Below are 15,637 nucleotides of genomic sequence, written 5' to 3'. Positions count from 1 at the left end.
ACAGCCATTGAGCCATATGAACTGGTTGCACCCTGGAATTTGTTGATCAGAGAAAATAATTTTCCTTCAGTAACATCCAGATACTTGTCCAAACTCTAGCAGTTCTTCCCACTTAGCATTAAGCTGAAATTTTTGGTAAGGAAGCAAAACTTCTTGTTCTGCAACAGGTCAGGAGTTCTCCACAGGAAATTAATTTTTCTATTGATGTTTTGCCATTGGAATGTGACTCAATCAGCACATTGAACTAAAACCCACCCAATTCTCTAGAAATGATCTCATTGAAATGGATGGATTCCTCTGGAATGAAAGGCTGTTATTTTAAACAGGAAAAAAGAGGTCAGGCAGTGATCAAAGAAAGCAGGCACTGAAAAAAGTTCCTGACTTAATGTCGCCTGTGTGAATGAGAGGCAGATACTGGCACGTACGTGTTCCTGCCCCGCAATTCCAGCCTGGTGTCCCCTGTCCCGCACTCCGACCCAGTGTTCCCTGTCCCTCACTCCGGTCCTGCTGTCCCCTAGTCCCGCACTCCTGTCCCACACCCCGGTCCATCTCTCCCCTGTCCCTCGGGTCCCGGTGTGCCCTGTCCCTCGCTCCGGTCTCTCCCCTGTCCCTCGCTCCGCTCCCGCAGCCGCGTCCCTCATCCCCACAGCAACGCCGACACGCCCCGCCCCTCGCACCCAGACAGCCAATCGGAACCGACATCCCGCGAGTGGCGGCCGCGCTGACCAATGGCCGCGTAGACCGGGAAGGCGCGGGGGCGGGCCGGGCCGGGCGGGGTGCGGTGACGCCATCGCCGCGCGCGGGCCCCGTGCCGGGGGCGCTGCCGGAGCTCGGCCCGCGCTGCCGCCGCCGCCAGGCCATGAGCCAGTTCAGCTTCGGGGCGCCCGCGCCCGGCGGCGCCTTCGGCCTGGGCGCGCCCCGAGCCGCCGCCGCCACCACCACGGCCAGCAGCGGCTTCTCCTTCTCCGCGCCGGCGCCCGCCTCCGCCTCCACCGGCTTCAGCTTCGGCAGCGCGGCGCCGGCGGCGGGCGGCAGCCAGCCCGCCGGGCTCTTCTCCTTCAGCAGGCCGGGCACGGCCGCGCAGCCCTCCGGCTTCAGCTTCGGCTCGACCAGCGCGGCCCCCGCCGCCCCGGCAGCCGCCGCCTTCCCGCTGGGGTGAGACCCGGGGCCGGGCGGGGACGGACACAGGGACAGAGGGACGGACACAGGGACGGAGGGAGCGGGGTCCTGTGGGTGCTGGGCGAGGGCTCTGCGGGGAAAGCTGCTCGGAGCGAGCCCTGGCCCTTGTGCCGGCTCTTCCCAGCGCCCCGCAGGGCTCGGCGAGCCCCGGCCCCGGTCCCGGTCCGTTCGCACCGGAGCCCCCGCAGCGTGGGGAAGGAGATGTTCCGCGATCCCGGCTGGAACCGGGCTGGAGACGCGAGCACGCAGAAATGCTGAAGCTCTGCTGCCCAATATCAAACGTCTCGTTCTCTCTGACCCGGATCCGGAGTGCTCGGAATGTTTTCCCGGCACTTTGGGAGGGATTTGCCGATCAGGAGAGGCGGCGAGTGCTGGAGCGGTTCTGCAGAGCTGCTGCTGGCAAAGCTTGCTAGATGGGAGCTGTGGGAAGGGAGCTCAAATGGGGACGAGCAGGAAAAAACCAGCCTTGTGTAAAGGGAATGGAAATGGTGAGCTGAGAGAAGGAGCAGCTCCACGTGTGCTGCCATCAAATGCCCAGTGGTACCTGGGTGGGTGGAGGTAATGAAGCGACAGGCAGTGGAATGAGCCCTGAGGGGGGATGGCAGGTGACAGCAGCTGGATGGAGCCTGTTATCAGAACTGACACAGCCTGGCCAGCTGTGCATCTCTTTGAAAGGAGGTTTCTGCTGTCAGCAAATGGTCAGGGAGAAAGCCAGCTGTGCACTTGGGTGGATGTGTGTCTCAAGCAGAATGGCTTCCTTTCTTTTCTTTTCTTGCCTAGGGCAAACACCCCAAAAGTGACCTTTGGGGCCAGCACTGCCACTCCAGCTCCTGCAGTCCCGGGGGGCTTTTCCTTTGGTGCCCCTGCGGCAACCAGCACCCCCTCGAGTCAGGCAGCAGCCCCGTCTGGCTTTGCCTTTGGCTCTGCTGCCAGCAGCAGCAGCACCACAGCTCCCTCTGGGACACCAGGAGGTTTCACCTTCTCCAGTGGCACCACGAGCCAGGCGGGCACGGCCGGGTTCAGCATCAGCACCGCGGCCACGCCGGCCACGTCAGCAGGGCTGAGCTTTGGCACGGCCCCTGCGGCTGCTGCCAGCACCAGCACGGCCACCCTGGCAGCTGCCACCCCAACAGCAGCGCCCTTCAGCCTCGGGGGGCAGCCCACAGGTGGGTGAGCAGCCTGGGGCTCGTGGAGTGACACACTGGGACAGGGGCACCCAGTTTGGGGTCACTGGGATGGGGCTGTGCTGTGTGCACACAGTTTGGGGTCACTGGGATGGGGCTGTGCTGCAGGCACAGTTTGGGGTCACTGGGATGGGGCTGTGCTGTGCACACAGTTTGGGGTCACTGGGATGGGGCTGTGCTGTGTGCACACAGTTTGGGGTCACTGGGATGGGGCTGTGCTGCAGGCACAGTTTGGGGTCCCTGGGATGGGGCTGTGCTGTGTGCACACAGTTTGGGGTCACTGGGATGGAGCTGTGCTGCAGGCACAGTTTGGGGTCACTGGGATGGGGCTGTGCTGTGTGCACACAGTTTGGGGTCCCTGGGATGGGGCTGTGCTGTGTGCACACAGTTTGGGGTCACTGGGATGGAGCTGTGCTGCAGGCACAGTTTGGGGTCACTGGGATGGGCTGGCCCAGCCTCATCCCCAGTGGGCACAGCTGTGAGCAGCAGGTGAGCAGCACTGGCAGCAATGAGCCATGGAGTGCCCAGGTGTGCTGAGGAACCACCAAAGGGAGCACAGGGCACACAGGGGCAGTGCATCAACAGGAGGGGTATAAAGGGTTGGGCTAAAGAACAAGAAGGGCAGATGCTTGCAGCCTTCTGCAGTGGTTTGGTGTTTCTCTGTGTGGGTTGAGGCTTTCTGTGTTTGTATGATGGTTCTGTGTGTGTCCTGGCTGTCTCAGCTGTGCCCTGTGCTGTGACACAGCCTCGGGGGCAGCTGCAGCCTGGGAGCCTTTGCCATGGGGGTGTCTGAGGGTGCAGTGGGGGTTTGGCTCTGCAGCCTCTGGCTTATGCTGGGGCAAAGAGCAGCGAGGGGCTGAGGCCAGAGGTGTTTCTGACAGGCCTGTCCAGGGGCTGCAGTGCTGGGGAGCAGTTGCTCTTTAGCCTGGAGGAAGGAATGCCATGTTTTCCTTTTGCTCCTGCTTCCAGGTCTGACCTTTGGGGCTCAGCCTTCAACCGCAGCCACCAGTACAAGCACAGCAACACTGACCACAAGCACCAGCCAGGCCCCCACCCTGAGCTTTGGAGCCAAGCTGGGAGGTAGGAAGCTGTTCTAGAAAACAATTCCTCAAGGCTTTGGGGACTCTTCTCTCCTCCTGGCTATAGCTGTCTGTTGGAAGCAGACAAATCTCTTATCCTGGGGTGTGGGGAGGGGCCACAAGTGTTTGTTCCTATGGGTTTGCCCTGGCAGTGGGGATCTGTGACAGCTCCCAGAGCCATTGCACAGTGTGTCCTGTGCTTCTGATTGTGTCCCAAATGCCAGATTCTGTTCTGTGCTTGTTTGGGGAGCACAGGGGAAGGGAGGCACAATCTTAAATGGGCAGATTGTGAAAGACAGGGAGTGGAGGGAGAATAAGAGGGAAAGGAAGTTAAAATGCTGACATGGCCAAGAACGAGGTGTGGCTGGGCAGTTGGTGTCACCCTCCCAGCAGGGTTGTTGGGCAGGGGGTGGGAGCTCAGTGTGCTCTGCTTGTACAGCTGGAGCTGTTTGTCCCTGCAGTCACATCCACAGCTGCCAGCACGGCCTCCACCACCAGCACCACCTCAGTGCTGGGCTCCACGGGGCCCTCCTTGTTTGCATCTGTGGCAACTTCTTCAGCCCCAGCCTCCTCCAGCACCACGGGCCTCTCACGTGAGTCTCTGCAGGCAGCTTTGTCCCTGGGGCAATGAAGGGGCAGCCAGGCTGCTGCTGCTGCCCTGGGGCTGCTGCTGCTGCTGCCCTGGGGCTGCTGCTGCTGCTGCCCTGGGGCTGCTGCTGCTGCTGCCCTGGGGCTGCTGCTGCTGCTGCCCTGGGGCTGCTGCTGCTGCTGCCCTGGGGCTGCTGCTGCTGCTGCCCTGGGGCTGCTGCTGCTGCTGCCCTGGGGCTGCTGCTGCTGCTGCCCTGGGGCTGCTGCTGCTGCTGCCCTGGGGCTGCTGCTGCTGCTGCCCTGGGGCTGCTGCTGCTGCTGCCCTGGGGCTGCTGCTGCTGCTGCCCTGGGGCTGCTGCTGCTGCTGCCCTGGGGCTGCTGCTGCTGCTGCCCTGGGGCTGCTGCTGCTGCTGCCCTGGGGCTGCTGCTGCTGCTGCCCTGGGGCTGCTGCTGCTGCTGCCCTGGGGCTGCTGCTGCTGCTGCCCTGGGGCTGCTGCTGCTGCTGCCCTGGGGCTGCTGCTGCTGCTGCCCTGGGGCTGCTGCTGCTGCTGCCCTGGGGCTGCTGCTGCTGCTGCCCTGGGGCTGCTGCTGCTGCTGCCCTGGGGCTGCTGCTGCTGCTGCCCTGGGGCTGCTGCTGCTGCTGCCCTGGGGCTGCTGCTGCTGCTGCCCTGGGGCTGCTGCTGCTGCTGCCCTGGGGCTGCTGCTGCTGCTGCTGCTCCCCTGGGGCTGCTGCTGCTGCAGGGGGAGTGGAGCAGGCTGGGCACAGCTTCTCCAAGGGCCCTGCATTCCCTGGCTCATGCAGCCTGCTAATGGTGTCTTCTCTTCACAGTGGGTGCCACCTCCACTGCTTCCACTGGGACAGCCAGTCTGGGAACACTTGGCTTTGGATTAAAGGTTCCTGGAACCACAGCTGCCACCACAAGCACTGCCACTGGTAGGAACAGCATGCTGGAAGGCACTGAAGAGAAGGGAGACTGAATTCACTGCTATGTACAGCTGTAAAGGGCCATGTTAGAGTAGGAGCAGAGCAGCTGTGATTTGTAAAGCCCTCAAGTGACTGAAAACAGCACAGTCTGTCTTTCTCTGATCCTTTTCCATCTCTTTGTGAAAACACAGATGTTCCCTCATCCACTGCCGAGGTGCAGGGGAGGAGCTGGGTGTGCTGGCAGTTCTTGGTTCTAGCAGTAAAACAAGGGGCTGGGCTGGGGATGTTTTCATTCCCTCCTTTGACAGATGTGGGATTTGCTGTTGTTCCCTTCAGAGGGATCTGCTGCAGCTCCTCCAGCCATGGGCACCTGGAGCTGCTCTGTGTTTGAGAGGTGCCAGCTGTGTCCCCTTCTGCTGCCTGACTTGAGTCTCTGCCTGCAGGGACAACCTCTGCTTCTGGCTTTCCCTTGAACCTGAAGCCATTGACTACCACTGGTGCCATTGGAGCTGTGACCTCCACAGCTGCCACAACCACAACCACCACAGCCAGGTGGGAGTTTGCTGCCATTGACCCTTTGCTGCCTGGCCAGGAGCAGCTGCAGGGCTCAGGCTGGGCTCTGCAGGAGGAAGGGGAGATCAGTGAGAGTTGTGGTGTTTGTCTGTGCTGACCTCGTGTGCTGTGCTGCCCTGACTCCTCTCAGTGCCCCCCCAGTGATGACTTATGCCCAGCTGGAGAGTTTGATCAACAAGTGGAGCCTGGAGCTGGAGGACCAAGAGAAGCACTTCCTGCATCAGGCCACACAAGTCAATGCCTGGGACCGCATGCTGATCGAGAATGGGGAGAAGGTGAGGAGGCCTCCAGAGCAACCTCATTCTGCTTGCTTGGCTCCTGCAAGGGCTCTGTCACAGGTGCAACAGGCATCTAGAACATGGTACAAATAGCTGTGAGCTCCCCCTGGCTGCTTCTCACAGTCTCTGGGTGTCTGCTCTGGCCTTTAGGCCTTGGAGTCTGTTCTGTGCCTTTGCTCTGTGATACCAGGTTCTCCTAGGGGGGATCATTCCAAGTTTATTCCATCATTGCCGTGGAATAGGGAGGAGGAATAAGGGAGGATCATTTCTCCCTTACTCCATCTTGGGTCTGTAGATCTTTGTGACCATCTCTTGTTTCCAGCAGAACTTGAACAGTACTGCTCTCTCCCTCCCACCTCTCTTCTTTGCAGAGCTGACTTCTTGGTTTTCAAGGTGTAATGAAATGTCTTCTGTTTCCAGATTACTTCACTACACAGAGAAGTAGAGAAGGTGAAGGTTGACCAGAAGAGGTAGGAGACCATGAGCACTTGACATGATTTCATTTCTTCTCTGCATGGTCCTGCCTGGCTGTGGGACAGCTGTGCAATGCCTGCCACATGAAAGGGAAGCAGTTGGCATTTCTCTTTGCAGACTGGATCAGGAACTGGACTTCATTCTGTCCCAGCAGAAGGAGCTGGAGGACTTGCTGACCCCTCTGGAGGAGTCTGTGAAGGAGCAGAGCGGGACCATCTACCTGCAGCACGCGGATGAGGAACGGGAGAGGACGTGAGGCACCGACTGCTGGGGATGGGGATGGGCCCTGTGCTGGGCTCACAGCAGCCAGCAGCACATGGGGCTGGGATGGGGGACAGGACTGAACAAGCAGTGCCTGCTGTCACATATTTAATCCTGTTCTATGCATGGCAACTTCGATTTTACTCTTTAGAAACTAGAATAGTAAGTGGAAGCCCTTGAATCAGCATGAAAAGCTCTTTGGGTGTTGGTGTAATCAGCTGTCTGGGAAGAGGTTACTAATTTTGGCATAATTTCGGAGAGTTAATGGTTCCTCAGTGCCAGCAGTGGTGAGAGCAGGGAACTGTGTGGCACAGGCTCCCTCGTAAGGCTTTAGTGATGCATCATGGCTGGGTAATTAAAGGCAGTGTTTGTCTGGTTCAAGAGATAAGGAATCCTGAATCCAGGCTTGCTCCTTTCCTCAGTCCCCACAAAGCCTTGCAGGGCATCCTCCACTCTCCTGCTTGTCTGTAGATCAAGGGAGACGGGCTGGGAGTGCCTTTGTGTGGGTTTGGAGCCTCTCTGGCTGCTGTTCCAGGTCTCTGCTGCTCTTTGCTGCAGATGTGGGAGCTCATTCTGATTGCCCACAGTTGCTGTGACTGTAAGCAGCTCTTCAGAGTTTTCTTTAACCATTCTGATCTTGTTTCCTGTGTGCTCTGCAGCTACAAACTGGCTGAAAACATCGATGCTCAGCTGAAGCGCATGGCACAGGATCTGAAGGACATCACTGAGCACCTGAACACATCCAGGGGCCCAGCAGACACGAGTGACCCTGTAAGTGCAAGCTTCTTTTTTTATTATTTACATTAAATTGATCTTAATACTCCTTATGGCTGTACTCAGCAGCTTTTTATTTCAGTAAATGTTTCGCTTCAGTATTGCAGACTGAGTTTTTCCACATTCATTTTGAATTTTGCCACCTCAAGCCTGAGGTGAGGAATGTTCTGCTGGTTCCTAGGTCTAAATGAAAATAAGCCAAAGCCACAGACATATCCTCTAAACTGTGCAGTTTTCTTGCTGGTATGGAGGAGCAAAGGAGCAGCACTGCTGCACACACTTCCCTGGCCAAGTGGCTGCTGCCTTAGGGAAGCTGGGCAAGGAGAAACTTGCTTTTGACTCCTCTTGCTGTTTATGCACTCTCACAACTGACTTGCACCTTTTCTCTCTGCTCAGCTTCAGCAGATCTGTAAAATTTTGAATGCACACATGGATTCCCTGCAGTGGATTGACCAGAATTCAGGTGAGCTTTGTCCTGCAGCCTTTTGGGACTGTGAATGGGAAGCAGGAGCCTGTGTGTGAGTGTTTGTTCATCCTTGAATTCCTGAGGATGCCTGAGGAGTGTTCCTCCTCACCTTCAGTGGCACTGTCCCTTCTGGCCTTGAATTCTCCTGCTGTGCCTGATTAGAGGCCTCTGCTCAGAAGTTACTCCTGACAGCTGCTGCTGTTTTACCAAAAAAGCCTTCCTAAAATGTTTTTCTTTGTCCTGCAAGCAAAACTGTGCAGGGTTGTGTTCTGGGGTGACTGTGACATTAATCCCTTGTTTCTGCCACAGCTGTGCTGCAGAGGAAGGTGGAAGAGGTGACCAAGGTTTGTGAGAGTCGCCGCAAGGAGCAGGAGCGCAGCTTTAGGATCACCTTTGATTGAAACACTCCCCTGTTCAAAGGATGGACATAAACACCTCTCTTTTCTGTGCAGGTTTTGAGATCCAAAATAATGACCTGGCTTTTGTTTCCTTTTCTTGCAATAAAATGTGTTGTTTGTTCCCAAAGGTGATCTTTGTTGTGTTGGACAGGAGTAGCTGCCTGAAGTTGGTGGGGGAAGTTTGGTCTCTGTGCTTTAGCTGTGCCTGCAGACTGCTGAGATACACAAATGCTGCTTTGGAGGGCTTGGGGCAGTCTCTGGCTCCAGGGGATCCAGCAGAGCTGGGAGGCTCCCAGGAGTGAGGTGTGTACACAGCCCTGCAGCAGCAGCACAGTGCAGCACACTTGGCCCTAGAAGACTTGGGACTATAAACATCAAGAAGCACACACTAAGGAAATACCACAATCAGTGCATTTATTTACCTGGCCTCTTCCCTCCCTCCTTGCCACAATGTGTGTGGGCACTGCCCAGCTCTCAAGCAGAGCCCAGGCCCCAGCTCTCCTTTCCCCATACTGAGACTGCTGGTCCTGCACTGTCCCTGGTTCAGCCACAGCTTCCCCACGACTCCCTGAACTCCACAAGGCTGCTGGTTCTCCATCCCTCACGTGGCAGGAGGGTTCTCTGCAGCAGAGGAGCTGCGGGTGGCAGAGTCAGCCTCTGGCAAGTGCTTCCTGCTTTTCCCAAAGGCGATGACCAGGGGCTTCCCCTGCAGCTTGTACCCGTTCAGCAGCTGCAGGGCTCTCTGGGCTGACTCTGTGTCTGCAAAGAGAGGGGGACACAGGGTCATCCTAGGGCTGTTCCCATCTGCTGGCCACTCAGCCTGCTCTGACATGCTGAATGAACACTGCACATGACAGACTGCATCGCTTCTGCCCTGGTAAATCCCTTCCAACCCAGGGAAAGGACCATGGCACTGTTTCTCCTTGGAAAGCAGGCTTGGCAGCAGCACTGTGCCCTGCAGGAGGACGTGACACCTTTGGGAGTCAGGGAAGAACAGAGAGGCACAAGGCAGCAACTCACCAGGGAAGGTGATGAAGGCCTGATCCCTCATGCGGCCGCTCAGGAGGCGGAACTGGATCAGGGGGCTGTCCTCCCTCTGGAACCGGGCAAACAGGGACACCAGGTCCCTCACTGTCACCCGGGGGCCCAGGTTCTTCAAATACAGCACCTGGAACAGGGACACACAGGGTCAGCCAGCCTTTGCCATGCAAACACACCTTCCAGCCTGTACAGCTCAAGGTGTGAATTAGCTCAGCCCTCACACCCACGTGCTAATGATGGCATTTAGAGCACAGGTGGGTGTACAGAGAAAGGCAGCTCTGAACTCAAGGCACCACCCTGCTTGCCTGCATCAAGAGCTGACAGTTTCAGTTTATTATAAAACAGTTCAGTTTATCTAGTTCAGTTTATTTATAAAACAGTTTATTCAGTTCATTCTGTTTATTTATAAAATGCAATTATCTCCAGCTACTAGACAGGAACAGTCTGAATAAAGTGACAGCAGGACTCAGCCAGGCCCAAACAGACAGAGCACATCTTGACAGGTGACCTGCTGGAGCCAGGGAGGGCTGGGCTCACAGGTACAGCTCTTTGCCAGGCTGGTGCCTCCCCATCAGAGCCCAAGGTCCCTTTTCCCCCCACAGTGAAGGCTCCTCTCCCCCCTGGCCTGCAGGATCACCCCAGCATCTTCAAGGCAACAGCAAAGAGGAGCCTTTGCCTACTGACACGGCTTCAGGGCATCCTGCTGAGCAGGGGTAAATCCTGGTTCATGTCAGCTTACCCTGCTGGGCTCCCCTGGATGGTAGGATGAGAACCTGGGGATTTTCCGGAGTTCTTCCTCTGAGAGGCGGTTCCTGAGGATCTCCTCTTCTGGGACAAACTCAACTGGCTCTTTGATAACCACAGGCCTTGGAGGGGACTGCTGGGGCTCTGCTGCAGACACACTGGGACTTGCTGCCTGTTCTGCTTGCTCCTCCTGGTCTGGAAGTGATGACTCCTCAGTCCTAGACCCCTCTGGGGTGGGGGACGAGCAGGGGTCACTTGCAGCAGACTGGACTTTTTCAGGGCACTTCTTGCTCAGCAGCTCTTGGTAAACACTCTCCAGATGAACCATGGGGTCCTTTTCATCTGTTCCCCTCTTCTGAGTGTCATCTAATTCATAACAGAGATATGTGGTAACTATCACCAATAGCCTGGAAAACACACAGACTGCAAGAGACACAGAAAGGAGAAACCCTGTTTCACCCCAGCCTCTGTGCCCAGGCCCTGCAGGTTGTTTAAAACAGGAACAGTCCCAGCAAGTGCTGGTTCCTCAGCTCAGGATGAACCTGAAGAGAGCAGCAGCTCCACCTGTGCTACATCAGAGCTCTTTCCAGAGATGCCCTCACTTGCCTATCTGCAGCCACATTTCAGCACTTTCTAGTGACTCCTTCAACACACCTTCCTCCTCTGCATGTGCAGCAAGGATGGGCCATGCTGCCTTCTTGTACCACTACCTGGAATAGGAACATTTGGCTTTCAAGGACATCAGATTAAGCTCCTGGGTTTAAAAAGGTCCATGACATGATGACATGGACTCATCAATGATCTCTTTCAATTCTCTTTAATGGAAATGAGGACAATGTGAGAGCAGCATCTCCCAGCCTTCAACTGCACCCAATTCCCCTTCAGGGATGAGGCTTTAACAAGTCATTCTTCCTCTTACCTGCTCTGTGCCTTTGCTTCCTTCACCCCCTGCAGATAAGGAACAATCTCCAGTCCCACCCAGGCACTTTGTGTAACTCAGACCTCCAGGCTCCACCAAAGCATCACCCCAGCTCCCCTCCCACACCCCGAGCTGCTCTGCACTACATGCAACACCTCAAAGAGACCCAGAAATGCACTGTAAAAGCCTCTAAGTTCTCATAAAAGAGAACCAACTTTGCCTGCTCCCATAAGAGAGGAAAATATCCCCTCCCACACAGCGCCAAGGCAGAACCACATCCTCGGGGACAGAAGGCCAGACCGAAACGTGTGGGGCTGGCTGTGTGTGCAGGAGGAGCCCTGGGTGGGGGCAGCACCTTGGTGGTAGAGGGCCCTGAGGAAGGAGTGGCGGTCGGTGCCCTGGAACAGGGCCTGCTCGATCTCCATCTCCCGCCGGCTCAGCTGCTTGCTGCCCGCGAAGCGCTGCGGTAGCGCCAGGATGCGGCGCCGCTCCTCCAGCTTCTCCCGGATGGCATCCAGCCGCTCCTGCGTGGCCTCGGGGGCTGCCCCCAGCCCCGAGCCCTGCAAAACAGCACAGCTGCGATCAGCAACAGCACGGGCTCCTCCCCAGAGCCAGCCAAAGGGCACAGCCCCAACCCTGCAAAACAGCACAGCTGCGATCAGCAGCTCCACTATTTTCTGAGACCCCCGTTGTTGGAAGGAATGAATGAATCTGAGTCCGTGTTCTTAGAAGACTAATTTATTATTTTATGACTTGTTGTAGGGTGTTTTTAGGCTTTATAATTATTGGAACCTGTGACCGTGTTCACAGGGGTCCCAGGATGAGGGAAGAGATGAGGATCCCTGGGCAAACAAACCTGGCTGCAGGGGCCACTGCATGCTGCCAAAGCACACCCCAGCTGCTGGAAGGGCATTTCTGCTCCATCAGAACACGCTTCCATGGGGCTGGGGCTGCATTTTCTGTTCTCAAACTCACTTTGAGAATTACTGTGGCAGATCCTTCTGCCTCGGGCTACAAACCAGGCTTTCTCCCTGCACTGAGCACGGCCTAACAGAGCTTCCCATGGTACCTCTGCCCCACATCTGCACAGCTTCTGCCATTCACCGTTTCACAGCTTCCTCCAGGCACAAAAGGCTGTTTATACGGAAAAGCAATTCCCGGAAATAATTTGTTGTACTTTGTTTTCAAAAAAGCTGCCACTTAGCAGCTGAAAATAACAGAAATCTGCACTCACTACTTTGCCAAGAGCTCCCCAGGCAATCTGAAGTTCTGTCTCAGCTGACATTATTCATCACTCACGGTGGAATCTTTCCTCCACCTCCAAAGCTGCACATCACTACCTGACTTAGGCTTTCTCCATAAATATTCTCCTCTCAGAACCTGTAGAAGACATACCCTGATGTCACCTTTTTTTTTTTTTTCTGTCAGAGGAGTGTTTTCCATACAAATAATTTTTTCTGAACGTCCCAGAATACATTTCATACTAAATATAACAGCTGGTACTGACAACATTGATTTTCATTCTTAAATTAACACCACTCCTCTCTGCACCAAGCTTTAATCAGGCCACACCAGGGCTGGATTTGCATTTAAACACCAAAGCAAGTAATGACTTCAGCGGAAAAGAGGCAAGCCCCTGATTACCACAGACAACTCTCTCCTGAACACAGCTATCACTCAGGAAGAGGAGGCAAAGGGAAGCCAAGGATCAGCCCAAGTCCTGGTTTGCATTTTCTACTTTGGCAAATTAAGAGCAGGATGCTCCAGTGCACCTGACATAGGACAACCCCAAAAGCCTCTTGTCTCTAGAATGTGAAAAAATAAGGGTGAGGGTGGGGGAAGGGGAAAAACCTGCTGGAAGAGACCCAAGGAGGAGCCAAGGCAGTGCCACCACACTCGGTCTGAGAGCTCTGCACTATTTCATGTGGCTGTCCCAGGGCCCCTGAAGGACCTGCAAGCCCCTAAGGAGAGCACTCCCTACAAACAGCCATCCCAAATCAGCAATGGGATCCAGGGATCTATCAAGGATACCCAAAGCAGGATGTTGAGGTGCCTTTTCTCCTTCTCTTCTAGCATTTAAATCCTTAACACACAGGTATAAACAGGTGAAATGATTTGTTTGAGATCAAGGCAGAAGCAGGAATATCCTCACATCCTACTGTGTTCCGAAGGACCCACTCCTGTCTCCACCACACCTTTTAACACTGATCATTCCACCAAAGAAAAGAGGCCAGAAAAAATGTGGGATAGTGCTGGGCTACAGGAGTGGCCATCCTTTACCAATGGCTTACAAAGGACTGGAATTTTCTACCAGAGTGCCACAGGGTCAGAGGTAGCTGACCACCCTCAGGTGAGAGCAGAGCATGCCCACCTCTCACTGTCACATTTTCTGAAAAATCCTTTCACCAGGATTTCTTCTCCTGGAGAGCTGAGAAGCCTCAGAGAGAAATGAAAACAATAATTATCTGATTGCTGCTCCTGTGTTTGCTGCTTTGGAATGTGGTCTGGAGATGGTTTACCAACTGGTCATTGTTTGATTGGTTTCATGTGAATTGTTTTTACTGAATGACCAATCACCATCAGCTGTGCCAGACTCTGAGGAGTCAGTCAGGAGTTTTTCATTATCATTTTTGTTAAGCCTTCTGTCTGTATCCTTTCTCTTTCTTTAGTATAGTTTTAGTATAGCATTAATATATAATATAATATAATATAATATAATGTATATGTGACAGTGTTCACAGGGGTCCAAGGATGAGGGAAGAGATGAGGATCTGACTCCATGTTTCAGAAGGCTTGATTTATTATTTTATCACATATATTATATTAAAACTATACTAAAAGAATAGAAGAAAGGATTTCCTCAGAAGGCCAGCTAAGAATAGAAAAAAAAATGATAACAAAAGCTTGTGGCTTGGACAAAGAGTCTGAGCCAGCTGACTGTGATTGGCCATTAATTAAAAACAACTCTATGAAACCAATCAGAGATCCACTTGTTACATTCCACAGCAGCAGATATCCATTGTTTACGTTTTGTTCTTGAAGCCTCTTAGCGTCTCAAGAAGAAAAATTCTAAAGAAAAATTTTTTCATAAAAGATCTCTGTAAATATAATATAATATAATTAATATAATATAGCCTTCTGAGAACATGGAGTCAGATTCTCAATTCCTCCTTTCTGGGGACCCCAGCAAACACCAGACCCACCTTCCTTGCTGAATCCTGGTTCTTCCAGAGCAGGATCTCCGAGTCAGAGAGCCCCAGCTCCCGGAGAGAGGAGGTTTCCTTGTCACTCTCCTGCAGGGCCTGGAACTGTGACAGGCTCAAAGCCCCGGCAGCCTCTTCCCCAAAGGGTTTGTAAAAAGCCGCAGGGGCAAAGCATCTCCGCTTGGACTTGCACCTGTGGGCCACAGGAACACAGCAGCACAAACAGCTCAGCACTGAGGAACGGGGGCAGCACGGGGCTGCTCCCTCCCAAAGCACACCAGACCAGGACTTACTGCTCGATGGAGACACTGGTGTCCAGCTGGTGGTGGAGGAGGCTCTTCAGCTGCCTCTCCCCTTCTGTCTCCAGGTCCTCCAGGAGGAGCTCATCGCTGGACAGGCTGCTGTTCACCCTGGGGCACACAAACACAGCATGGGCAATGGGGGAAACACGGCTCAAAACGCATCCCTGCCACAGCTCCTCCACCTCTTGGGCTGATTTTACGGCATTTAACAAAACAAGGAACCAAAACTACTTGACTAAAACTCCCTTTAACATTACCAGAAAAGTCAACAGATTTGGGATTCCTTTGAGAATATTAAAGTACCCCAATTAGCCTTCGGGTGTTTTTGTATTGGTGGAGGGGTTGTTTGTTCACTTTAAAATTGCATGCCATCATTTTTATTGACCAAAATCATCTAGTATCTAGGTACAAGATGATGCATAACTTCCATCCAAACACAGGATCTGGCATCTAGCGCTGTCTGGCTAGTTTCAAATGAGTCAGGCAAGAAAGAAGCGAAACCGCGACGCCGAAGCGAAACCGAGAATTTCAGCAGCGCTTTTCCCTTTCCGGGGTCACCCGCTCCGGAGCAGAGTCCCCAAACCCGAAACCCACCCCAGACCCAGCCCAGCCCGGACCGTGCCGTGCTCCCGCTCCCGTTCCCCCCGCTCTGGGCCCGGCGCCGCTCCGGCCGGAGCACCGGGGCTGGCACCGGGGGTGGCACCGGGGCTGGCACCGTGCCCGGCAGCCCGTGGGGGCTCTCTGGGCACCCGGGAGCCGCGGCTGCCCCGCTCACCGGCGCATGGCCCCGCCGCTCCGCACCGCCAGCGCCTGAGGGGAGCACCGGGAGCCGCCCCGGAAGGAGCGGCCGGGCCGCGGCAGCGGCACCGAGCGGGGCCGGGCACGGAGCGGAGCCCCGGGGCTCCTGCAGCGAGCGGTGCCCGCCGTGGGGTGAGCGGGGACAGGGGACAGGCACACCCCAGAAACACCCGCACCCCTCTGCAGCTGAACGGGGGAGGGAACGTGGAAGGCAGGGCTGAGAGAAGCACCGGAAGAGATCGCTCTCGTCAGATGTCGTCACGGGCAAAACGGGCTGAGCGGGATGGGGAAAACGCCAAGCGCTTGGTTTTGAGATTTTAAAAGTTTAATGGTAATAAAGTGGTTATAAAAATAGCGATATAATTGGAGTAATAATAATTTAGGACAATTTGAATTAGGACAATGGGAAACAGTAGAAACAAAGAGTTAAGGACAGTCCGGGTACCTCTTT

At 55.0% G+C, this 15,637-nt stretch overlaps 2 protein-coding genes across 2 annotated transcripts; one reads left to right on the top strand and one right to left on the bottom strand.

The window, feature by feature from the left end:
• The first annotated feature begins 789 nt into the window (after nucleotides 1-789).
• Nucleotides 790-8,306, top strand: LOC139597380 (nuclear pore glycoprotein p62-like). The gene is made up of 12 exons (XM_071442673.1): nucleotides 790-1,155; nucleotides 1,960-2,345; nucleotides 3,333-3,443; nucleotides 3,904-4,035; nucleotides 4,860-4,964; nucleotides 5,399-5,507; nucleotides 5,659-5,803; nucleotides 6,227-6,276; nucleotides 6,398-6,532; nucleotides 7,201-7,312; nucleotides 7,712-7,778; nucleotides 8,091-8,306. The coding sequence occupies exons 1-12, from the start codon at nucleotides 860-862 to the stop codon at nucleotides 8,180-8,182; spliced, it is 1,740 nt and encodes a 579-aa protein (XP_071298774.1). The 5' UTR covers nucleotides 790-859; the 3' UTR covers nucleotides 8,183-8,306.
• Nucleotides 8,307-8,576: 270 nt separating this feature from the next.
• RBM41 (RNA binding motif protein 41) lies at nucleotides 8,577-15,413 on the bottom strand. Its single transcript, XM_071442672.1, has 7 exons — nucleotides 15,164-15,413; nucleotides 14,380-14,496; nucleotides 14,087-14,279; nucleotides 11,239-11,443; nucleotides 9,960-10,330; nucleotides 9,200-9,347; nucleotides 8,577-8,938 (listed from the first exon to the last, which is right to left on the bottom strand). The coding sequence occupies exons 1-7, from the start codon at nucleotides 15,169-15,171 to the stop codon at nucleotides 8,781-8,783; spliced, it is 1,200 nt and encodes a 399-aa protein (XP_071298773.1). The 5' UTR covers nucleotides 15,172-15,413; the 3' UTR covers nucleotides 8,577-8,780.
• Between the last annotated feature and the right edge of the window lie 224 nt (nucleotides 15,414-15,637).

Source organism: Agelaius tricolor, unplaced genomic scaffold (assembly GCF_023055355.1).
Source record: "Agelaius tricolor isolate 1412-34295 unplaced genomic scaffold, bAgeTri1.0.p SCAF_17, whole genome shotgun sequence".
Lineage (NCBI taxonomy): Eukaryota > Metazoa > Chordata > Aves > Passeriformes > Icteridae > Agelaius > Agelaius tricolor.
The sequence above is the reverse complement of the archived record's forward strand: the minus strand, read 5'-3'. Positions and strand labels throughout refer to the sequence as shown.